General features: G+C 42.2%; 1 protein-coding gene across 1 annotated transcript; it reads right to left on the reverse strand.

The window, feature by feature from the left end:
* Positions 1-1,692: 1,692 nt before the first annotated feature.
* On the reverse strand, positions 1,693-21,203 carry PPIC (peptidylprolyl isomerase C). The gene is made up of 5 exons (XM_059060159.2): positions 20,988-21,203; positions 14,549-14,662; positions 13,994-14,087; positions 10,601-10,785; positions 1,693-7,833 (listed from the first exon to the last, which is right to left on the reverse strand). Exons 1-5 carry the CDS (start codon positions 21,102-21,104, stop codon positions 7,705-7,707), a joined length of 639 nt encoding a protein of 212 aa, XP_058916142.1. The 5' UTR covers positions 21,105-21,203; the 3' UTR covers positions 1,693-7,704.
* Positions 21,204-25,302: the final 4,099 nt, after the last annotated feature.

Genomic DNA, 25,302 nt, shown 5'->3' on the forward strand with positions numbered 1-25,302 from the left:
CCTCGCCCTCCTCTCCCTGGTACTTATCTCACTGGCGACATTGGTCTTTCTCTTCCCAGGACTTGCCAACCTTGGTTCTCACTTAAGCCCTTTGAACCTGGTGGTCTCTGCCTGAAATACCCTTCTCACCTCTCATCAGAAGACTGGCTCACTCTCACATCAACTTAGATGTCCCCTCCTCCAAGAGCCCCTCCACGTCACCCAATCTTATGTGGCACCCCAACTCTCACCCTGCCCCATTATTCTATTATAGCACACTCGTATTCTGTCATAGCAGTTACCACCATCTGTAGTATTCTGTTGATTTGTTTAAGGTCTTTCTCCCCCTCCAAAGAGCATGAGCTCCCTGAGGGCAGGGGCAGCTAACGACTTGTTTACTCTGTTTCTCCGTGGGGGTGGGGAGGTGCGGGAGTAGATCCCAGAATTGCTGCTGAAGGAGTGGGTGGCCTGCAGCCTGTGTTCCCATCAGCCAGCTCAGAGCTGGCTACACACTTCACAGCAGGGCCTTCAGAAACGTTTGCGGAGTGAACGACCTTGCAATCAGGATTTGCTAACATCTTCCCAGATGTGCGTAATGATTCGTTACCTCCTGATTGTTCCGAAACAGTGATTTTCTAAAGTTTGCTCACCAGTTTGATACACAGAATGGTGATGGCTTGAATGATTTCTTAAACGTCTATCCTTTTCAGATGAGTTACTAAGCTAATTCAGTGATTAAAAACCATGGTTTTGTGACATCTCAGGGCAGTGGTTTTCAGTTTGAACCTTGGACCAAGGTGATGCATCAGCATCACCCAAGAACTTGTTAGAGGTACACATTCTCAGGTCCTGCCCCAGACACTCGGAGAATGGGACCCAGAAATCTAACAAGCCTTCCAGGTGATTCTGATGCACAATAAAGTTTGAGAACTGCAACCCTTCATGTTGCACATTTAAAAAATATTTTAACTTTTTTTAATTAAAAAAAACCTCACTACTTCTAGGAGGAGCGGGCACAAAATCAAACAATGCCAGATGGTTACTGCAGAAGGCTGATAATACCTTTAAGACACCAGCCCATCAGAAACTCAACAAAACCAATAAGGTATTTTAAATAAAGTAAAAGATAAGAGGTATCTTACCCATAGAAATTTATCTTCTTTTACCTAAGCTTTTATATCTTGTATCATGGTAATTTTTTTTCATCACAGAAGGCATCATGGTGTCATTCTAAATCATTGATATCTTTAAATGTGAATCTGAGTAAACTAGAATCCTTGACTTCATGGAACTTATAGAATAATGTGATATTAGATGGGTAAATATGCCCCCAAATGTGTCATTATAAAGTGTGTTACATGCTATAAAGGAAAAATAAGGAGGTTTACTTATGTGCAGGGAAGATACCTAACTTAGGTTTGGGCAGGTCGAGAACCTTCTCTGAGGTAGTGACATTGAAGTAGAGACAAAGGATGTTGGAGGAATTAACTGGCAAGAATGGGGGAAGGGAGAGGGTGTCACAGAGACATCAGAAGGTTCCAAAGCCCAACCAAGGAGAGAGCTTCAGTCAGGGTCCCCAAGGAAAGGGGTGAGTGTAGAGGATAGTGGAGGGCTGGGGCTGGATCCCACAGGGCCCTCCTTGGGACATGGCATTCGAGAGTTTGGCTTATAGCCTATGTGCAGTGGGAAACAATTGACTGGTTTTACACAGGAGGGATTTGATCTATTTTATTTTTTTAGATTTTATTTAGCTTTATTGAGGTATAATTGACAAATAATGATTTATTTTGTTTGTTTATACCAATTTATATTTCTTTATCGGGCATGAAATTTTTAAAAACATGAATTTAAAAAAATCCTCCAAACCGCTCCCAGAGTGAGTCTGCAGCTACATGGAAGCAGAAGTAGGTGCAACACTGACTGACCAGAAGGAAACTAAGCTAGAATTTTCTCATTGTGGTAATAGATTTATGCTGCTGAACTATTTCTCACTTTGTGCCTTGCTCACGAGGGTCAGGAATATGCTCTGTAGCCAGGAACAAAGCCAACACAGGGAGCAAACCTGTGACTTTGTCCACAAAGGGCATCATGTTATTACCTAACTGGGTTTACACGTGGTGGAGCCATGTGACTGTGCAGTTTTCTCACTGAACCCACATAAATCGCCCAACAAATGAGGATTCAAGTGTAAAGGTTTCCAAAGTGGATACCATGACTTCCCCAGTCATGGTATCCACTCGATACCACTTGAGAGAGAGTGGTTTCTCATCATTTCTCGGGTCAAATCCACACTGCTCAGCTCAGGGCTGGGCCTCACCAACTGCCAGCAGCTTGGCACGCTCGTGACCAAGGTGTGTCACCCAAGCCAGCTGCCACTCACCACGGACACTGCCACTGAAGGCTCACCACCACTTGGGGCTTTTCTTTTACCGTTTGACACCCACATCATTTTTGCCAGTCTACTTCTATCATGCCCTTCTAACCTCAACTCAGAAAATAAAGAGGCAAAGCTTTTTTTTTTTTTTTGAAAAAGGTAACAGTCTTTGAAGAAGAGTAGAAACAGTCAAAAGACAAATGCCAATGTTTAACAATATTTCTAGTCTTGAGAGAGTTTAAATACCTCATAGTATAATTGTAGGTGGGTTATTTTTGGTTACCGATTCTGAACATACTTATTGAGCATCAGTTATGCGTGAAACACTGTCTGTCTTCGGGGGGAGATGAGGAGTATGATCTAAACTTTGGCCGAGAGCAACTTCCAGTCCAAGGAGGAGATAGGAGACACCCAGGAAGTAAGGAGTCAGAACACAGTGTGAGGAAGTTTCCAGTGAAGGCTCACCGAGGGAGGGATCCCAGATACGGAGTCCTGAAGAATGGCAGGGAGCAGATAAGGGTGGCGGAGGCTCACTGGGCAGAGAGAGCGGCTTGTACAGGCTTGGAGGCAATTCAGAAGTCCTTAGGTCTTTATAAGAGAGGTGTACTTCCAGGACAGCAGGGATAAATCAAGTCTTGACTATCTCTGCTCCAGGCTGACCAGTTCTTACTCCTCTCCTCAAGACATTCTGTTCCAGCGTAGGTCTTGGTGTCCAGAAGAGGCACAGGAAGGAGACCTGTGTTTTGTGTCCAGGTTGGAAGAAAAAGGTTCAGGTTTTCAAATTGAGATACCTATCCAAATAACAGGACATAATATTTACCACCTAGGACACATGGTGACTATAGTTTTAATAGCACTTTAAAGGCCCAGTGTGCTTCAGGAAGAAAGTCCTTCACACCCTCTGAAAAAGTAATGGATGTGGAAACTTACATGACTCCTAATAAAACTTTAGAAGTAGTCAATAGAAGGGATATTGGCATGTTGAGTCTCTTCCAAATCCTCCAAATTTGTGACTCCCGAGCATTCTGATGAAACTAGTGATGGGCTTACAATTCCATTTATGGATTTTGTAATGCATTTTGTTTTGACTCTTACTATGTGTCAGATGGACTTTTCTTTCCCCCCAGATGGGACTTATGTGACTAGTCACTCTAATTCTGCATCAGTGCCAGTTGTTTTTCCATCACTCTAGAATATCAGTAACACTAGCAAATCTCCAAGCAGGTGATGTTGTATCACACCTAACACTTAGACTTGGCCAAAATCAAGTCCATGAGATGAACTGCAGACAAGTAAAAGCCATTATGTACTTAACAGCACCAAAATTTTCCATTACAAATACTGTTTTTACTTTTTCTTACTTAAAAAAAAAAAAGTGCCTTGAGGGGCTTTGAATTTCTAAGCCTTCGAGATCAAAGATTTCTTCAGCTGCCTGAATTATAGGAATTTTGAAAAACAAAAACAAATCCTTTTCCTGCTATAAAATCCTTGCCATATTTTTGTCTTTATTTAATTCAAAACAGCTGAACTAAAAACTGAGGTTAATGAGTTCTAAAAACTCATCGGAAATGGAGTAGTCAATAATTTTGCAAGTGTCATTCTAATTAATCTGACCCAAGAATAAATTTTACTAAATTCTTATCTGATATTCCAGAAAATTGCTAAATAGCACTTAGAATTAAACAACTTGGGGCTAAGGATAACAAAATGTTTAAATTGTTTATTAAATTGATTCAAGAATGAATTATAATAATGTGGGCATGGCGGTGGTAGCAGTCAGTGTAATTTTCCTGTGATACCACACACACCCTTGACTATGTATGTGTCCTTTTAACAGCAGGACTGGCAAAATAGTGAGCTGTTTATTTCAAAAGCCTTTGCAGAAAACATAGACCTTTTTATAAAGCAATAGATTATATGTAGTTATCAGTTTGCTGATGTTTGTAGTATACAGCCTGACCCTCAGGATAAACTACTTTTAGCAGGGAGATGACGTTAGCTCATTGATCATCTGGGATAACAGACACCCTGACAGCTTGCTACCTGTGCACTAGTGGTCTCAGAATTTCAGCACTTCCAAAATGAACCAATTTTTGCTTTAGCACAAGAGAGATCTCATTATGTTCTTACTAATGAAAAAGCTAGATGGCAAATATGGTAAAAAGTACATGTCCTTATGCATGGGGGCGTAGCAGTGGCTTAGGTGCTTTCTGACATTTGAGACTTAAGGCACTTTGTATGTATGAGGACATTTGTTTCCAATTTCCTCCTGTGTTAAAAGAAATTTTAATAAGTTTTTTCCTAAGTATTGTATTATAAAGAAATACACTCTAGAGAAAAATTAGAAGACAAAAAAGTAAAGAAAATATAAACATGAGTTTTAAAAATCCCACCATTTGCATTTGTTTTCATGTCAATCTACATTTTGTTGATTTTGCTTTATGAGAATGTATTTACATAATTGAGATCGTGCTGCATACAGAATTTCTACTTTTTTCTTTAAAACACGTTACTCTAAGTTTTGTAGCATCAGTCTTAATGAATGCATACTACTCCTTTATACCCATTTTGGGACATTCAAGTTGCTTCCAGTATTTTGCAATCATAAACAATTCTGCAGTTCACATCTTTATACATAAAACTTTTCCAATATTGCTGTATTAGACAAAGACTTTAGGTCGTTAAGTCACAAGAAATCAATTCACCCTGGCTTAAGCAAAAAAGGAACTGTATTAGCTTGGGTAATTAAAAAGCTAGGGGTGGAGACTGGCTTCAGGCATGGCTAGACTTAGGGGCTCAGCAGTGTCTTCAGGAATCCATCTTCCATCTCCTGGACCAGCTTCCCTCTGTGCTGATTTCATTCTCACGCCTGCTCCTTTACCTCTTCCCATAAGAAACAGCAGCTCTGTCCTAGCATTTCCAGCAGAACTCCCACAGTTGAAGCTCACTAATATGACTGGGGTCAAACATGTTACGCTGAGCCTGTCACTGGGGCCAGGACAAGGGAATGTTCCGATTGGCCTCTAGGACCCCCTGCTCCCTTTCCCACCTCTCCCATCTGACTCCTCCACTGCCCTCACTCTGCACACCTGAACCCTTTGCTGTTTCTTGAACCCACCAGTCTGCCCTTCATCCAGGGCCCCTACTCTTGTCCGCCTTGCTCACTCTTCCCCCAATGTCCCCATGGCTTGCTGCCCTCTCACTTCCTTCAGGCCCTACTCAGGGACTGCCCTGATCACCTCTTCACTCTCTAGTCTCTCTCCCTGTTTCTCTTTGTGGACTTATGACTTCCTGATGTTCTGTTATATATTCACGTGGTATATGTGTGAATTATTTGTCTCCTTCCATGGGAACCACGAGGGCTGGCAGTTTCGTTTGCAGCTCTCTCCAGCATCTAATATTTATCAAATGAGTTAATGAATGAGTTTGCCAGGCCAGGTATGTACCCATCTGTAGGGTCGGCCCACCCTAAGGATAAGAAATGTCTGAAAGGATGGTGTGATTCCTCAAAGAAAACAGGTGGCCATCTCCGGACCAAGGGGAACTGGTTGCCAGACTATCCAAAACATTGTCACGCTTTCAAGTTCAGATCACTGTCTACACCAAAGTCCCAGGAGTGGGATTCCAAAGGATATGAATGTTTTGAGTTTCCTGGTATGTACTTTAACCCCCTATAAAAATCCTCCTAATAGTAGACAAAATAGTCTTAAATGCAGATCACATCATGCCCCCCCCAACTTAAACCCGATAGCTCCCCACTGTACTGGGAATAAAAGAAGAGCTCTGCCCTGGCACCCCAGGCCCCAAATGCTCCATTATCAGCCTTACTTTCTGACCTCTCAGGCTGCAGCATACTGGCTTTCTCTTCTGCCCTGGAATCTACTCATTCCACCTCAGGACCCTCGTGTTATCTCTCCCGTCTCTGCCTGGAAGGCCTGGATCACAGATCTGGCCTGACAGCCGCCTCTTCTCTCTCCTCAGAGCTCAGCTCAAATGTCCCCCCATGAGACCACCCAAACAGTGCCCCTCTCCCTCACCCGCCCCTGGGCCTTTCCAGCAAACCTGGTGTGTTTTCTTCACAGTGTCAACACCCTTTTATTTGTTACCTCCTTTATTCTGTCTTCATCACTAGAATGTAAGTTCCATGATGCCTTTTTCTCACTGTCCACTGCTGTATTCCCCAAACTCAAAACTGGTACCTGGCATATCAAAGGCCTTTAATAATGTTTTTTGGAAAAAAATAACAAAATGCTCTTCAGGAGGATTGTCGCAATTAACACCCCTATCAGCAGTAAGAATGCTCATTTCATCTCATCTCTCATTGAAGTGGTTTTCTTAGAATACAGCTTAAGAGATGTAATTTTGGGGAGAAGCAATGGGGCTGTTTAACAACTACCACTCCCATTTGAACAGAAATCAGGCACACTCTGGGACAGCCAGGTATGTTACAACAAGGCCTCACCAATAAGATTTTACTTTCCCATCTGGTTTAAGTACAGCCCGAATCTTCATCCCCACTATGTAAGTGAAGAAAGACTCCTTTTTGTTGCAACTGGACTCAAGGGAACTTTCTAAACACATTACACCGAGTAAAAATTAGTGAATAATCAGCTCAAGTATTTGGGATATGGATGGGTATCATTTCTGTGCATTCCCATCCCAAATTATCCAGTTGTGCTAATATTTTGACTTACAGAACCCTCGCTAATCTTTCATTATTAACATTAAGATGCATATATTTTGTACATTTTGTTTTAAAGCACTTCAGGTTAAAAAAAGTCTTGCAAAAATAATTGATCTACATAAAAAGTATTTAATATAGAGAATACCAAAGCACCTTTCATCAGGTAAAAGTCCCTGTGACATATATCAGATAATACTAATCAAATCTCCCTTTACCTGAAAAGAATTTCTGTTTGAATACAAAGTAATAAACTTCTTGTTCCCATCTTTTTTCAGACAAATCTTCAGCATCACTCAATTTGGGGGTCACAATTAATCCAGCAAAGAAATGATTGTGTTCTTCAAAAGAAAATAGCCAATACAAAGTTTTCTAGTTTAAAAACAGTACCATTGGAGGAAAGGGATATGACTTTTAAGTGCAAAGTCCCTAAACAAGTGATTTACCAAAATTCATTCTAACAAAACTTTGAGTGGTTGCTTTCTATAACCTTCCTGTGATCTGGGGTAGAAAACAGAATTAAGTTAAAACACAAAGCACAACAGTAACTTTTAAGAATCAACACACACACACACACACACACACACACACACACACACACACACACACACACACACACACACACACACCCCTGGCAGAGTGTGTTCTTCTTTGTTCTCTGCCAATTGTGTCACCAGTCAGCGACCTCTACCACAAAGGGTGTTTTCACATCTATCTTGCCACTGTTGATGATGGAGCAGTCGGTGAGTGGACGGTCATGCCCATCAGTTGCCTGCAGTTCTATGGAGTGGACCACTGTCTGGTGAGAGAAAAGGAGACCCATGGATCACTTCTGACCAGCAACTGTGGTGATCAAGAGGTAAAATCAATGTGAAGTCTGAAAGCCTTAGTGGGAAATAAGTTGTTTTTGCTTTTTCTATAATTACAAAAACTATGCAAGATAACTATGGAAAATTTAGTCAGGAAATTTATATATAACAGAATAAAATTTACCCACTAGCTTGCTAATCAGAGAGCATATTTGTGTATGTCCTCTATTCTTTTTATTAGCAATCTATATTCTAAAAAAAATTATTTTTGCAAATATGCTCTAATAAAAAGTATTTCTATTCACTTGTTACAGCCCAACTTAAGAGTTAACATGGAGTTTGAGACAATTTCAGCTCCACTCTCTAAGAGGTCTAGACATAAGAAAATGAGCCAGAAAGCAGATTTAGTAGTGGAGCTAGTTCTGGGTTTGCCCATTTTAAAGCTGACCCCAGCCAGTAATCTACAGGTTGAGACTGATACTAATGTAACCCCAACCCCACAGTCGTGTAAAAGGCCCCTTTCTCTACTCTGGAAGGCTTCACAAGCTCATGGACTAATTTATGTCACATACTGGGCAAGGACTAGGCGAGTGGACTTCTGATGAGTTTCCCAAACAGCGTTGAGACAAAAATAGCAACAAAGTCTCTGAGCACTTTGGACATGGTGTCAGCTAATCCAGTCTCTGGCTGACTTAGGTTAAGATAAAAGACCAGCATTCTTCTAATAATATCAATAATATATATTTCTAAATAGATTGTGTGTGGGGGTTCATATGTGCACATGTGTACCTAAAGCAGCAGCTACACATCCGAATTACCTGTGGCACTTTAAAAACTGCTTATTTAATGGTTAAAGTGGAAATTTCTATGTTGTGTATATTTTACCACAATTTTTTAACACGCTTATTCATGGACCCACCTCTGGAGGTTCTGGTTCTGTAAGTCTGGGGTGAGGTCCGGTGTTAATAGAGCTACCCAGACAATCTCTGGAGGGCCAGAGGATGGAAGTCAGGAGATTCTGAAAATTCCTTGAAACTATATGAAACACCCACACTTTTTTTTTTCTTATGGAGAGAAAGTTTATAGTTTCTCAAAGTAGTTTATGACTCATAAAATGTTAAGGACTGTTTGTCTAAGACCAGGCAGCAGATCTCCCAGGGTGCATACCAGAGGTGGAAGGAGGTTGGTACATCAGGGCACCAAGACATAAGATCCAGAAGACTAGAAGAGAAACCATGACCAGAAGAAGAAAGCCCCAAATGCATACTCTTCATTTTTCTTACAGCCTAGCATTATGTTGTATTCAAAAATACTCATTGAACAAATGTTTGAATCAGTTTACATTTAAACTACCTAGAAACTGGTTAAACCCAGTGGTCAAAGCTCCAAACTGGTTTAACACATGCACATCTATGTTTAGTGCATTTAAAAAGCAAAGTTCAGTAAGAGACTTGAGAAGTGCTAGGATTCGTTACTATTTAAGCGTAGATTCTTTTGAGGACATGGCGGCTTTTGAAAATATAGGCACGTCCTTCACTGTGATGGGACCTAAAGTGATATACTAAGTGATAGGTATCTACCCCATCTGCCTTTCGTCCCACTTGCTAATGAGAATTATTTGACAGCTCTGGTTGAACACCTCCTTGCCTTGTAATGGAGGTTCTGAGTCAGCTGGCTCAGTTCCTGGCTTTTTGTCAGTAGAATCAGAATAACAGGTAGAAGTTGTGGAAGAACTGCAATGAGCATGATTGGTTTGTTTACATTTGGATGAGTTCATATGAAAACAAACAATGAAATGTGGAAGAGGGAAGGGAACCAAGGATTGTCCAGGGTTGCGTAGGGCAGACCTTATAGTTAGTTGCCAGTTGAAGAGCTGGAAGAGCATCTTCGGGCAGTTGCTAAGGAGGAGAAATGCTGTGAGTGGAAAAGAATGAGGATTTTTTAAAGTCTTTCTATGGATTATGAATTAGAACCCTTTGATATTCTTTAAGACACAGCAGCATAAACTTGAACTCTCTTTAGGAATTTTGGTGGTTATACCGTGTGTCATTGAAGGTGACTGTGTCTGTGCTAAACCACATGGAGCTCAGGGGTTTTAAAAATATTTTATTTTGAATTGTGGTAAGAAGCATAACATAAAATTTGCTGTCTTATCCATTTCTAAGTGTACAGTTCATTAGTTTAAGCATATTCACACTTTTGTGCAACTATACTCCAGAACTTTTTCATCTTATAAAACTGAAGATCTATAGAGATACCCACTGAAACTAGCTCCCCATTTCCTCATCCCCCGAGCCCCTGGCAACCACCATTCTGCTTTATGTTCCCATGTATTTGACTACTTTAGATACCTCATTTGAATGGAATCATACAGCCTTTTTGTGACTGGCTTATTTTCTTTAACATTCCAAAGGTTTATTCATGTTATAGCATGTGACAGAATCTCCTTCCTTTTTAAGGCTGAATAATATTTCATCGTATGTACATATGGGATTTTATTTGGTTACTTTAAAAAGAGTTTCCACTTATTTCAAGTGTGAGATGAATTAAGTACTCAGCTTCTCCCTGTCAAGTTCCCAGCTTCTGCCCCAATGCTCCTAACAATTAAAAATACCACACCATATATAATTTATTCACCTTTGAAGAGGCCAGTCAGCATATAATTATGGCTCTCTAACAAGCACATTTGGAGATTAAATCACTAAGAGTACTCTCATTATAAATCTTTGAATGAGAAGAAATAATACATCAAGTTACCATTCCATCAATGACTTTTCCAAATACCACATGTTTGCCATCCAACCAGGTGGGCTTGGTCAAGGTGATAAAGAACTGAGAGCCATTGGTGTCAGGCCCAGCATTGGCCATGCTGACCCACCCAATGCCGTAATGCTTCAGTTTGAAGTTCTCATCTGGAAATGTCTCACCATAAATGCTTATACCTGAGTGAGACAAAACAAAAAGGGGAGAGACAACAGATGTTCTATGAAAGTAAATTCTTCAAAGGGGAACATAAGGTTTGAGTAGATTGGTTAATAGAACCCTGTAGGAGTTGGGGATGGGGAAAAGATGGTCATATATAAGGAGAAATAAAGCAGAGGATAAAATTAACTCCTTAACGGGGACTTCCCTGGAGGTCCAGTAGTTAAGATCCCATGCTTCCACTGCAGGGGGCATGGGTTAGATCCCTGGCTGGGGAACTAGGATTCTGCATGCCGTGCAGCGCGGCCAAAAAAATTAAAAAAAAAAAAACAAACTCCTTAAGGAAACAGGGCATCAGGGACCAAAACAAATAAACAAAAGCCTTAAGTATGACACAGGATGGGAGGATGCCCTCTGGCCTCAAACCAAGACCCAAACCCTGAACAAGCAAGTCAGTGATTTCACTCTGAAATGACAAGGAACTGAAGGGCAGGATGACATTGTGAAGCCCAATGGAAAGGTGGATAAGCCAACCTCGTGGCTACACCTCTGTCCTGAGGTTCAGGTCACTTGTCCTGGATCACTCCTACCTCTGCAGCCAACCAGAGTGCAGTACGCACTTAATATACACCCTTAGTTAATTCTCACAACAATCCTATAGAATAGGTTTTCTCATTCCCATTTTGAGTGGGAAACAGAGGTTATCAAACTTGAAAACAGCAGAGTAGAACTTGAACTTCTGGCTCTAACTCTGGTTCTCTAAGCAGAAGAGCCTCAGCACTTAGAACAACAACGCAAGCCTGGAAGTCATTAGGCTTGATGACTTCAGGGCTCATCAGGATACAGAGGGTCACAGCAACTGGCAGCACCCAGGGAGCCAACCTTGAACAGAAGAACCAAAGGCAGGCATGGGGGCTGGAGATCAAGCACAGCAGCAAGGAGAGCAGAACACATTTTTCCTATAAAACAACAGTACAGACCATGAAAAGTATCTGCTCCATCCTCTAACACCCTGAGTGCCTGTCACACCAACCTCCTCCACTGCAGGGCTCCTTATCCATTGGTGGCCAACCTTAAAGTCCTGGCTCAGTTAGCTCTTGTGTTATCTCCTTCTTACTATGCAGTACTTATGAAGAACCAGGCAAAAATTCTACTTCCTTATGACTTGGGTCTCACATAGGCGTTTTTCTTCATTTATATACAGCCAAACCTTCTTCATAGCTAATGTAGTTAACTTTTATTTTTATTTTTGCAAATTGTATTTTTATTTATTTATTTATTTATTTATGGCTGCATTGGGTCTTAGCTGCTATGCGTGGGCTTTCTCTAGTTGCGGTGAGTGGGGGCCACTCTTCATCACGGTGCGCAGGCCTCTCACTATCGTGGCCTCTCTTGTTGCGGAGCACAGGCTCCAGACGCGCAGGCTCAGTAGTTGTGGCTCACGGGCCCGGTTGCTCCGCGGCATGTGGGATCTTCCCGGACCGGGGCACGAACCCGTGTCCCTTGCATTGGCAGGCAGATTCTCAACCACTGCACCACCAGGGAAGCCCCTGTAGTTGACTTTTAAAACACGATATCTAGAAAGTGCTGCAGTAGAGGAATTAGTAAGGACATTTTGTGAATCCTAATTATTTTCCTTCTTAAGGTTTATATCATGCAACATATGGCTTTTGAATGAATAACTAGATATTTTAACAACTTCACTCCTTTGTAATTGTCTTATTTTCTACTTATCTGAGTAATTAATACAATATTTAATAAGTTAAGGAAACCTGACTTTTTTTTTTTTGTAGACTAGATCAAATATAATTCATCTTACCAAGAAAAAAGAATCCTGGCTCAGTTAGAAGGACCAGAAGTAGATACCAAAGGCAAGCCATTTATAGCTGGTTGATAAGTGACGTATGAGGTGGCCTTGCAGGAAAGTTTTGCCTACAGAGAGGTCTAGGCTAAATTTAAATGATCCAAAAGGTCCTATCTACAAAACTCATGTAAGCCCATACACACACACACAGAGCAGAGAAAGCAGAGAGAGAGAGGGGGCACAGAAAAGAGGACACAGCAGAGCTCCATCATCATTCTTGCTGGGCCCCAGGCAGGGCGGTGGGGTGCTAGTCCTGAGGGGACCCGTACTGGAGCTGCAGGCTTTTCCACTGAGACCCAGCTCTGCAGCAGCTGGGGTTGCTACCCTAAGCATCCTCACCAACCCCATGAAACCAAGAAACCTGAACATGTTCCTGTGCTCTATTCTACATTCCCATGCCCGGCAGCATTTCTGCAGGGACTAAAAGTAATCCTGAAGTGTCTGGCAAATCCAAACATTTAATGGCAGCCATTTGGTTATTTTAAAAATTGCAATAAACATAAAATTAACAATAGTGCTTGAAAATGGCTTGTTTCTTTAAAAAGTTAGCAATTTAATATCCACCAAAACCAGTATTTGCTTAATTAAAAATCTTAAACCTGAAGCAAATTTAAATTCTGTGTGGTTATATACTGTGTGTGTGTGTTCAGGAACTCACTACTTTCTAAGGAAAAATGGTCCAGGGAGCTGGGTAGCTGGAATCCTCAATGAGAAACAATAAGCTCAGAGATACTTCAGACTCTATAAATTGAATTATTTGTACTTTACAGAATTCTAACTTTGTTGATAAAAATTAATGTATACTGTAATTCTGACAAGTTGTCTATTAATTTTTTTTATTTTTGGAAAAGCTGACAATAAAAATGAAAGAATTTTGAAAGAAGGAGGCAAATTCACCTATAATCCTGCCACCTAAATACCAGGCTTGTCATTCTGGCATGATGTCCCCAGACCCCCTGCACCAACGTGCATATCTGCAGCTGGCTGCCACCCCAGGGTACACAGTTTTTCAGTCTACCTTTCCTTGCTATGACAGACATCTTTCTGTATTGCTACATACTAGAAGTCTAGGATTTCAAGCACTGCAAAACAGCCTACTAAATGAATATATCTCCACTATGGAAAGATAATGAACACCAAAGCAATACTGTTAAAAGTTAGGAGGCCTCACTCATTCACACCTACCAGGATTTTGTTAGATAAGGCCCCCACCCCAACTCAATCCTTCTTGAAAAATTAGTCTGGTTGTCTTTATGACTTTGTTCCTTAAATCTGGGAATTCAATATGCTGGGTAAATACATCATCTTAATCTTAGGTTTCACCTGGGTAAGCAGGAAAGGAAAAATGTTAGAGACAACGTTACCTCCAGTGCCATCTCCACTGGTGAAGTCTCCTCCTTGAATCATGAAATCTTTGATGACGCGATGAAATTTGCTTCCTCTATATCCATATCCTTTCTAAAGAGATTATGTCAATTGAATACACAAGTAGATATAACCCATACTGTAAGATAAACCCCAGTGTTTATCTGGAAATGACAAAATGAGAAAATTACACAAAATATCTACAGAAGTAGATTAGGTGCCTGAAATAATTTACTGATAGAAATTTATCATTAGCTGACTGAAAAGTAAATACATAAACTATAGAGGTGAAGTATTAACCTGCACAAGTAAAAAGAGAGGAGTCTGCATTTTCACTTGATGACTGTTTCCTGTCAGTTTCTAGAACCCTGAGGAAACTGAGGGCTTGAAGAATAGCGATTTTCTAGGAAAATAAGGTAAAATATTGTTAGATGTCTCAAGTTCATCTCATCTACTAATTTAATACTTATTTTCCCAGAATACATCTTTACGTTTGGCTTAAAAGAAGGAAGATCTACTTCTGCGCAGTTAAAGGGAATAAAACTGAGACATACCTCTCCTGTTGCCAGAGCGACAAAATTTTCCACAGTCTTGGGCACAACTTTTCCAAAGAGGCCAATCACAATTCTGCCAACATCTTTATCTCCAATCCTCACATCAAAGAAGACCTGTGTGTGGTTGAAAGGCAGAGCAGAAGGTTATAATGTGAAAAAGCCACAATACAAGGTAAGGGAACATGATAATCTGAGAAGTGATCCACATGCAAGGGCCCTGCCCACCAGTATTTTATAAAGGAGCACGAAGGAGCTATTTTATGAAGGAGCATGATATAAATTAAAGGAGCTCTGAAACCATCTTGTGGGTGCATTTCACTCACAAATATTCATTCACCAAACAGTTATGGAGCACCACCTCTAGGCCAGGCACTGTACTAGGAACTGGGTTTAAAGTTGGACTCAATACTGTCAGAGTCAGCCAGTAATGTCTTCAAGAATTCCTCTCCCCTCCACACCCCAGACCAGCACTGCTCTGGCCTCCTGTTTCTTAGCTCTGCAGACACAGGTTAGAGTGGAGACTGTTGGTCTTCTGAGAGGTAATGCTCTCCAGTCTTGGCAGGAGGAAAAAAAATGGTGAGGAGAGAAACAGTCTAACCATCCAGATTTATTTTTCTGTAACTTCGAGCAGTGCTAAATTCCCAATGAGTTCTCAGTAGACATCTGCTGTCAAAGGGACTGTGAAAGATTATCACAACACACAACACTCCTCCAGAAGGCCTGCCACTCACGTCCAGACACACTAAGGCACCAGGGCCACAGCTGCACCCAAAGTACAACAAACATTACACTCAGGTCCTGACAGAACCATTTACCCTGTAAACTCAGACACCAAATTCAGTCATCATGTCCCCAAAGTTGCACATGTACAATGTGTCCTTACTCTGTCACAACAGTTTAGAACAGAAAAGAGCAAGCACACATCCAGAAGTGAGTCGCTTTTTTTTTGCAGATAAACTTTAAAAGCTCTCTTGGACTTTTTTTTAACTGTTTCATCTGAAATGAAATTACATACGTCTTGCTTCACAAATCACTGTGTTGAGATGATTTTGAGATAGAATGCTTGAAAAGGCCATGGAGTCAAAGGGCATTCTATTAGCAAGTTTAGATTATACGAACCAATTTACTGTTTAAATGGGTAAAAAGGACATTCAAGAGATGGCTTTAAAAAATATAAGAAGGGTTGTCAAAGAGAAAAGATGTCGTACAGTTTAGAAAAATCATGAAGTAAAGACTGTCAAGCTTTAGTTCAAGACGAGCTTCTGTCAATACATCAGGACATCTGTCACAGGATGATGTGGTATTTTGCAATTTTACATGGCCAAAGCAGCAAAGACTGTATTATTATTTATATGGTAAAACTTAATAGAATGCACAGAAGACGGTGCTCTTGAGATTGGGCAGTGCAGTGGAGCTGCATTAACACCCACAGAAACCCAGCATGCAGAGCTGGGGTCAAAGAGAAGCAGGTTCTCCAAAGGGATTTCTGAACCAAGGAGTAAATTCAATTACAGGCAATAATGAAGCAGCACCGGGACAAGAATTGGGTATGTAATCGTAAAGAAGCACCGTATAAGACACTAGAAAAGTCTATCAGACTTTTAAAATAAAGCCTGTGAACATTTCAACAGCAAAGAGAATCAAATGTGGGAGGGCAGCATAAGAAAATGAAGAAAAAGTGTCTGTCACCCAGTGTAACTCTTCAGTAAAAATCTTATTTTCTTACGCGTAGCCTAGCACACATATTAATATGATTTTTTTCCCAAACCACAGCATCCTTCAACTTCATGCGTGATGGCAAGAAAATATAGCAGTTTCCTTAACTGTAATGGAAATGATGAAATCAAATCTTATTGTCAACAAGTACTTGTCAAAGATCCATGCAGAAGGCAGTGTGAGGGTACAAGCTACTGGAAGGAGTCCCTGTCCTAAGGGAGCTTATGTAAACAGGCCAAGTAAACGAACAACCATAGCACAAGGCCCCAGGTTACAAATGCCCCAAGAACACTGTACACCCACTGTTCTGGAGGAATGTTAAGGCTGAAGGAAGGCATCCTGGCGAAGGTGTGATGGGAGGCAGGCCTGGAAGGAGGGGAGCAGCCTCCAGGGACAAGGATGGGCAGTTCTTTCTGGGACCAAAGCACTGAGGCAGGAAAAGTGATCCATGTGCAGAGAAGCAACACAGCCCTTCTGACCGCAACTGGCTGGGAAGCGAGACTCTCACCCGTTCCAGAGGCAAAGGAAGGATGCCAGCTAAGAGATCCAGCTTTTGTTAGGCAACACTAGCATGAAAGACAACATTTCAATTTGAGGCTGCGTTCACTTGGACTGCGATTTATGATGAATATGGCTCTGTCTAGGCAGGGAACCCTTAAGGGGTAGAAACGGTGTTTTTAGATTCCCAGTGCTCTGCAGTGTCAGCTCACACAGGTACTCAAAAAATGCTAAATAGTTCAATGCCAGTTGATACTAAATGAGGACCAGGGCGCACACACACCTAGACAAAGGGTGAAGGTGGGCCCAGGGTGGCTGCCAGGCAAACCCTCTCACCCTGAGATCATCTGTGACTTTGCTGTGTGTCCTTGGGAACAGGCCCAGGTCTGCTAGACAAGGGGTGGGGCTACAAAGTCCCAACCCTCCTGGAACTTACCATCCCACAGAAGAGAAAGCACATAGATACTCGCTATAATATAATGGGAAACCAGGTTTTATGAGAAGATATGTACAGATAAAATGTCACGGTAGGAGGTGATGATTATCTGTGGAGATCAGGGCAGGCTTCCTGGAAAAGGTGGCACTTGAATTCCATGTTGCACTTCAGGAGCTGGCCCCTCAGTCACTCCTTTTTTCCCTTGAGGCTGCCCTTAAAAGTCATTTGAAAATTACGAGGGGACTTCCCTAGTGGTGCAGTGGTTAAGAATCCGCCTGCCAATGCAGGGCACACGGGTTCAAGCCCTGGTCCGGGAGGATCCCACATGCAGCGGAGCAACTAAGTCTGTGCACTGAGCCTGTGCTCTAGAGCCCAAGAGCCACAACTACTAAGCCCACGTGCCACAACTACTGAAGCCCACATGCCTAGAGTCTGTGCTCCACAACAAGAGAAGCCACTGCAATGAGAAGCCCGCACACTGTAACGAAGAGTAGCTTCTGCTCGCTGCAACTAGAGAAAGCCCACGTGCAGCAACGAAGACCCAACACAGCCAAAAATAAATAAGTAAATAAATTTAATTTTTAAGAAAATTACAGGGCTTTGGAGGTGGGGAGAGACAGGGGAAGAGGCAAGAGGCACTCACATAGCCTGCCCCAAACCCTTGTAGGGTTAATCCTGCTTCCATTTCCAAAGTAACTGGGGAAGACACCAAGTACACGAGCTGTGAGGTCCAAGAAACTGTTCTCAAACCAGCTCCACCACTAACTGGCCATGGGACCTTGGGCAGCTCTGAGCTCCTGTTCCTCATCTGTACCCAGATGATGATTCCTCTCAGGGCTCTACTGCCACAGGAGGATTAATAAGCTAACACAAATAACACTAACAATTGACCTCTTTAATCAGGAACTTCAATCAGGGCTAAGCATTTTACATGTTTAATCACATCTAATATGCAAAACCCTGCAGGTAGGTATTATTTCTCTTTCCACTTACAGAGGAAATAGAAATGGAATAGAGGAGGAGCCTCAGACATTAGGTAACTTGCTGTTACCCCAGCTGAAGCTTCTTGGCCACTCCAAGAGCTGCAGAAAGTGCCAGCAAACGTGACATGAGTGCAGCTGGAAAGATGGCAGCAGTATTTTCTACAGTCTCGGTGCCTGACCCTGCACAGAGCCCATGGCATCTGCTGGAAAGTGCAGGGCTGCAAACAGTAATTCGGTGGATTTTGAGACCAGTGAGCTGGAGCCCCAACCTGAGGCTCCACGGCTGGGTAGGAGGCTGAGGTGTTGGCTGGCAGCAGGATTCATGGACAAGGTGAGTACCACTAAAGGGCCCTGGGGGGAATAGGGCTTCACACCTCTCATTTACAGATTCCTGTTTTTAAACAAAATCAGAGGAAAAGGTAAAGACTGCTGGGGAAAACAATACACTAGAGTGATGGCCAATTAATCTACTTTTCCACACTCAGAGAAATCATTTTTTAATGTTTTCACTTTCCAATAGATTAGTTGTTTTAAAATTTCCACTGAAAAATTAATTCAACAGAGTTGAAACTGTGGAAGGACATGCCTACACAATTTTTAGAACGTAATGACAAATGGGGTGGGGAAAAAAGGAGATACGTTGAGTGACTATGCCAAAAGTAGAGTCCTGAAAACTCCCTCAGTGACAGCACCCTGGACTTGGGGCTAAGATGCCCCAACTCTTCCCCTCTTGGAGCCACCAGCTTCCTCCCCTCTCCTGGAGGTTCCCAACTGCAGCTCCACACTCCCAGAGACTGTGATTACTGATTACTTGCTCTGGGGTGGTCTCTGCACTGGTAGGTCTAAAAGCTTCCCAGGTAAGCCTGTTCCCAAATACTACAGGTGACATTCTCACACTAACAAATTATTCGTTGCATATCTGAAATTCACATCTCACTGGGCATCCTGTATTTCATCTGACAGACCTACTCCCTTTTTTCCACCCTTATCTAAACAGTCAGCAAGTCCTGTTAGTTACACTTCAAAAGTAGATTTCTAGTCCCTCCCTGGCTCCCCATTTCCACCATTACCCCCCCAATCCAAGCCACCACCATCCAGATTCTGACCTGGAGCCCTGAAGACCTCCCAGTTCACTCTCCACTGAACGACCACAGTAATTGTTTAAAAGCATGTATGAGATCATGTCAATCCCATGCTTAAAACCCTTCAGCAGCTATAACTGCACTTAGAATAAGACCTCAAATTATGAGAATAATTGCCTTAAAACCCATATACTCCAAACTGTGGCCCAGGAGGCACTACCTAATCTTGCTGCTGCGCACCCCCTAACCTCATCTCAAGCCACTCCCCCTCTCATCCCTGGGCTGAAGCAACACTGTCCCTTCTCCATCCTCTGAACACACGATGGCTTTTCTGTCTGGAGGCCTTGCATATGCAGTTCCCTTTGCCTCCTAAGTCTTTGCCAGGCTTTTTTCTTTCTTTCTTTCTTACCCTCGGGTATTTTTAAATGTCACCCAATCTATTTCCGGGTTTATTTCCTTCATCATTTCATCACTTTATGAATTTTATGTTTAAGGCTTATCCCATGAGACCCAAAGAGTATCTGCAGATTGGAAGAACCCCCCCCCTTCCTCCCCCCTTCAGCTATGTGGCCTTGTATAAGCCGTTTCCTAAAGCTAGATAAGCCCCAAAGATCAAGGGGCTGGGAGGAGAATCAGTGCTCAAAGCCAGCAAGCTCAGTTTATCACCGCACATACCCCGCAGCACGGCCTTTCTGTTCACTCTTAGGCTACATCAGATGTTGTTGGGCTGAACCTCCCCCGCCCCTTGTCCTCCCCCCTCCTCGGGTGGGGTGTGTGGTAGAGGATTTAAGCATCCAACAGTATCATTTCTACTGGCAGACACCGCACCGATTGTTAAGACCACCTGTAGCTGCCCCTCCTTCCAGATTCCAAGACACCCCTGCCACTGGGTTTTCTAGAAGTGGTCATCAAGGGCCCCAAATCATCCCCTCCCTGCCTCCCTCTCTCTCCCTGCACCCTCCCATTATCCTCTAACCTTGGCTAAATGTGGTGGGAAAAGACCTGAAGCTGTAAAGACCCAGTCTGTGGCAGATATCCCCCCACCTCACCCACCAATCGTGATCAGAAGGCTGGCCTCCGTTATACCGGAGCCGCCTGTGCCGTGCTAGCACCGTCCCCAAGCCCTGGGGTCCACCCACCAGCCACCAGAGTCTGAAAAGCGCACCTCTCCCTCCCCGGGAGGACGGTCGTTCCTAAATACAGGAAAAGGAGGATAGCCCTTGGTTTCAGCAAGGCCACGTAACGCCTGCCCCGACCCCACCGCGACAGGGGCTGGACCTGGGATCTGCCAGGTCAGGTGACACCCGCGGCGGGCGGCCCAGCTGCAACCCCTGCGCTCGCAACGCGTCTCCTCCGCCCGTCGCCGTGCCTCCCGCGTTCTTCCTGCTTCTATTCCCTAGTCCCCGCCAAGTCGAAGGAAGTACTCGGCGGTCTCCTTCCTGAAGAAAGGGCCCGCCGGTTCCGGAAGCTTCTCCTAACTCCCAGGCAAAGTTCAGACAGCCGGCGGCGGGGGCGGACTCGGCCCACCGCCCCCGAAGTCTCCCGGGAGAGCGCGGCCCCCCGCGCGCGGGCAGCCTCCTGCCACCTAGCCCCCCGGCCGCCTCCCGTCCTCTGCGCCCGGGAAGCCCCCTCCTCGCCTCCCCTGACCCTGAGGTTCCAGTCCCCAAAGCTCTCCCATCTCCTCGGCCAGCACGAGGGGAAGCTGCTGCCCGCCGCCCGGTCACCTTGGCCGTCACCGAGGGGCCTCGCTTGCGGACGCCTGACGCTCCCGCAGAAGGTACGAGAGCGCTGAGCCCCACGCAAAGCACGAGAGGTAGCAGCAGCTGGGGACCCGGGCCCATTGTGAGCGGTGGAAGCGGGGGCAGCGCCTCGGACGCAACCGCAGGCTCCGGGACCGCTGGTGGGACTCTCGGCCGGCTGCGCCTGCGCGCTCCCAGTTCGGGGCGGGGGTGATGGGGATGGGGCAGTCTGGGCAGGCCCGGAACCTGGGGCGCCTCCTCCCAAGTTCAGCCCAGCGACCAGAGCTAGGAACTCGGAGAGGCGCGCCACGGAGGGCGCAGCCGAATCCAACCACCCAGAGGCTGCTCTGTACGCCGGGATCCGGAGCGAGCCAATGCTGCTCGGGTGCTGCGGGCTCGGCCCGGACCCGGGAGCTGAGGGGTGCACGCTGGGGTATCGCCAGGAACTTACAGCGTAGACGCGTATTAAACCTGATGACTCTCCGGGCTCCGGGTCCTCCTGGCAACTTGCGCGCCGCAGGGCTGGGGACTCTGCGGACGGGTCCCGATCTGTGACCGCAGCTGCCCTTGGAGCAGCCTCCACCGCGCCTGCCAGGTTCCAATGTTCCATCAGAGGCTTTAGCTAAGTTTTGGACGCCTCTCAGAACTCTGGGACCCCGGATGTTTCGACTCGGTTACACATGATGAATGACCTCTCATTGAGATGATTCAAGTTGCGGATATAATTTTTACAAACTTAAGAATTATGTTTAGGAAAGTTATTTAATGACATGGGGAAATGCTCATATTTTTAAATGGAAAACTCAGTTTGCAAAATCACATAGAAATTCGGATGTCATCTGTGAAAATAAATGTATAAAGGCGTTTTAAAAATGGAAAGAAATGTACCAAAACATTTACAGTAGCTATGGTGATAGAATAATGGATTTTTGTTTTCTTTGTAATTTTCTGATTTCCCAGATGTTCTACATTGAGCATGTAAGTATTTTATAATCAGGACAATGTTGTTTTAAAACTCAATGCTTTTTGCATTAGAACTTCAAAGAACTTTTTTATTTTAGCATAATAGCTCCAAAATTAACTGCAAATTAATAATAGTATTCTCTTGGTTTTCTTAGGGGCTAGTGCCATGACTTTGGAGACAAGATTTTACTTGGGTAAGCAGATAGGATTCCTATGCATAACTAAGTGTAGATCTCAAATTACCCTGGAACCTTCCAGTGTATACAAAGAGTAACCACCACTTTTGAGGGTTGGGCAGAACACTTCTGAACTATTTTGATGTTTCAGCCCAGTGAAGGATCTAATGGCTTTCTTTATCACCTTCACCCCGCATAAAGAGGGAGTCCCCCTTTCGTAGCAAGCTAAGGGTATCAGAGGGCTTATGCCTGTATTTATTCCTTTTAGTTCAGATCTAGTACAATGTCTGGTGTATAGTGATTTCTCAATAAATATTTGTTCAGTGAGTGAATGTGTCTACTTTTAGAAAGTTTTATTGGGAAGATTAATACAAATAAAGAAAAGTGCACAAAATGTAAATGTACAAATCAACGAACTATCACAAAGCAAATGCAGCTAGAACCCCACCCATCTAAAGAAATGAAATATTTACCAGCTCTCTAGAAACTCCTCTTATACCCACTCCTAACACTTTCTTCTCCCTAAATTAACCAAAATCCTGACTTCTTCCAATATGGTTTAGTTTTGTTTTAACTCTGTGTGAATGGAATCTTATGTATTCTTTTGCTCAAATTTGTGAAATTCATCCACGTTTTTGGGTGTAGCTATTTTGGTTTATAGCACAAGCTAGGGGTCGAATTTTTTTTTTCCATATGAATTCCACTTGTCTCAGCATAATTTATTGAAAAGTACCTTCTTTACTTACTGCTCTGTAATGCTACTTCTATCATGGAACAAGTGTCCCTACATGTATGGGTCTGTTTGCAGGCCCTCTTTTCTGTCCCATTGACATATTTGTCTATCTTTGTGCCAATACCACATTGTCTTAATGAAAATAGCCTTATAGTAAGTCTTCATATTTAGTAGTACAAGTCTCAGCACTTTGTACAACAGATTTTTGGCTATTCTTTCTTTTGTTTTTTTGTGGTTTTTTTGGCTATTCTTGACCCTTTCTGTGTTCATATAAATGAGAATCAGCTTGTCAGTTTCCATAAACTGGGATTTTGATTGGAATTGCATTGCATGTGTACATCATTTTGGAAAGACTTGGCATATTTGTAATATTGAGTCTTCCAGTTCATGAATGTGTCATATTCCTCCATTTATTTAGATCTTCTTTAATTTCTCTCAGTAAGATTTCATAAGGTCTTACACATGTTAGATTGATTTCAAGGTGTTTGGTTTTTGTTTTTGTTTTGTTTTTTGCTATTATAAATTATATCTTTTTAAACACTTATTTTCCTGTTTTGGGCTATTACATCATAGTAAAATAAATTGTTTATTAATCTTGAATAGACCAGTTTGTTAAACTTATTAATTCTAATATTTTATCTGTGAATTATTTAGGATTTTCTACAGAGACAACTATGTTATTCATGAATAGTGACAGTTTTACTTCTTCCTTTCTAATCTTTATACCTTTTATTTCTTTTTCTTGCCTTATTGCACGGCCAGGACCTTCAGTACAAAAAGAAGTGACAATAGGGTGAGTCCTTGTTTTTTGGATTAAATTTTGCCCCCAAAAGAGTATGTTGAAGTCCCAAACCCCAGTATCTGTGAATGTGACCCTATTTCCAAATAGGGTTTTTTGCAGATGTAATCAAGTTAAGATGAGATCGTACTGGAGTAGGTTGGCCCTACTGCAATATGACTGGTGTCCTTGTAAAAAGTGGAGTGACAAAGACACACACAGAGGAAGACACCATGTGAAGACCCTAGGAAACTAATAATAAACTTGTCCGTCCTAATGCCAGAAGGAAAGCTTTCAATATTTTATCATTAAGTCTGATATTTGCTGAATGTTCTTTTGGGTGGGGATATTATTTTTTGACTTAAGAAAATTCCTTTTTTGGTCCTAGTTTGTTAAGGGGTTTTATCATGAATTTAATCAACATCGTGTATTGAAATCAACCAAAATAATCAGATGATAGTCCCTTAATCTGTTAATGTGGTGAATTGCATTGATTTTTAAATCTTAACCTATCCTTGCTTTCTGGAATACGCCCAACATGTATTGACCTTTTTTTCTGTTGCTGTATATATATATAAAACAAACTTAACAAGAACTGAAAAAAGGCATTGCTTCTGAAATGAAGTTCAGGAAAAAAAAAAAAAAAACAGTAAATAAATTGATTCTGGCTTTCCAGTTCAGACCAAGCAAATCACCAACATTCCATTTTTATGTTAATGGATAAGTTTGTTATTCTTAAATTCAGGATATTTGCATATATATTCACAAATCAGAAGAGCTTAAAAATTTCTTTTTTGGAATTTCCTGTCATTACTTTTTTTAAAAAATCAGGGTTATTCTAGCACCTTAACATGAATCGGCAAATGGTAAGTGTTTTTCTTGTGCTCTGAAAAGACTTGTGAAAGATTGCCGTTATTTCTTCCTTGAATGTTTCTTACAAGCCATCTGTGCCCAGAGTTTTCTTTATTGTAAAGTTTTAAATTGTAAGTTTAATTTTTTAATGCTTGAAGGATTATTTAAATTTTCTATTTTTCTGTCAGTTTTTACATGTATATTTTGAGGACTTTGCTTCATTTATATTTTAAAATTTACTTACATAAAGTTATTTAATATATCTTTTTATAATTTTGTAGGTCTGCAGGACTTATAGTCAGGTCTTCTTTTTTCATTCCTGACATTGGCTATTTATTTTTCTTTTTTCTTCAACAGCTCCATCAATGGAGCTGATGATTATAATATGTTTGGTTTGATTTTATTAGTTTATGTTCTTTATTTCCTCCCTTCTCTTTCTTTGAGTTTAATTTCCTATTATTTTCTATGTCCTTGAAGTAAACTCTTTTTTTTGCACTTAGCAGTATGCATTTATATTTCCTCCATGTCATTTAATGGCTTAATAACTCATTTGTTTTTATTGTTGAATAACACTCCATGGTATGGTGTACTACTGTTTATCCATTCACTTACTGCTTCCAAGTTATGGAATTATGAAGTTGATTGCTTCCAAATTATGGAATTATGAATAAAGATGCTATTAACTCTGTGTACAGGTTTTTGTATAGGTATAAGTTTTCAACTCCTTTGGGTAAATACCTCTTAGAATGATACCTGGATTGTACGATAAGATTATGTTTCATTTTGTAAGAAACTGCC

The sequence above is a fragment of the Kogia breviceps genome, chromosome 4, assembly GCF_026419965.1.
Source record: "Kogia breviceps isolate mKogBre1 chromosome 4, mKogBre1 haplotype 1, whole genome shotgun sequence".
In the NCBI taxonomy this organism is placed as follows: Eukaryota; Metazoa; Chordata; class Mammalia; order Artiodactyla; family Physeteridae; genus Kogia; species Kogia breviceps.

What these genes read in the sequence shown, in the direction of transcription:
- PPIC (XM_059060159.2), bottom strand. Translation starts at nt 21,104, where the DNA reads ATGGGCCCGGGTCCCCAGCTGCTGCTACCTCTCGTGCTTTGCGTGGGG. An exon ending in GCCCCTCGGTGACGGCCAAG is followed by an intron (nt 14,663 to 20,987) that starts GTGACCGGGCGG and finishes AACCACACACAG; the next exon opens with GTCTTCTTTGATGTGAGGAT. An exon ending in TCGCTCTGGCAACAGGAGAG is followed by an intron (nt 14,088 to 14,548) that starts GTATGTCTCAGT and finishes TAATCTCTTTAG; the next exon opens with AAAGGATATGGATATAGAGG.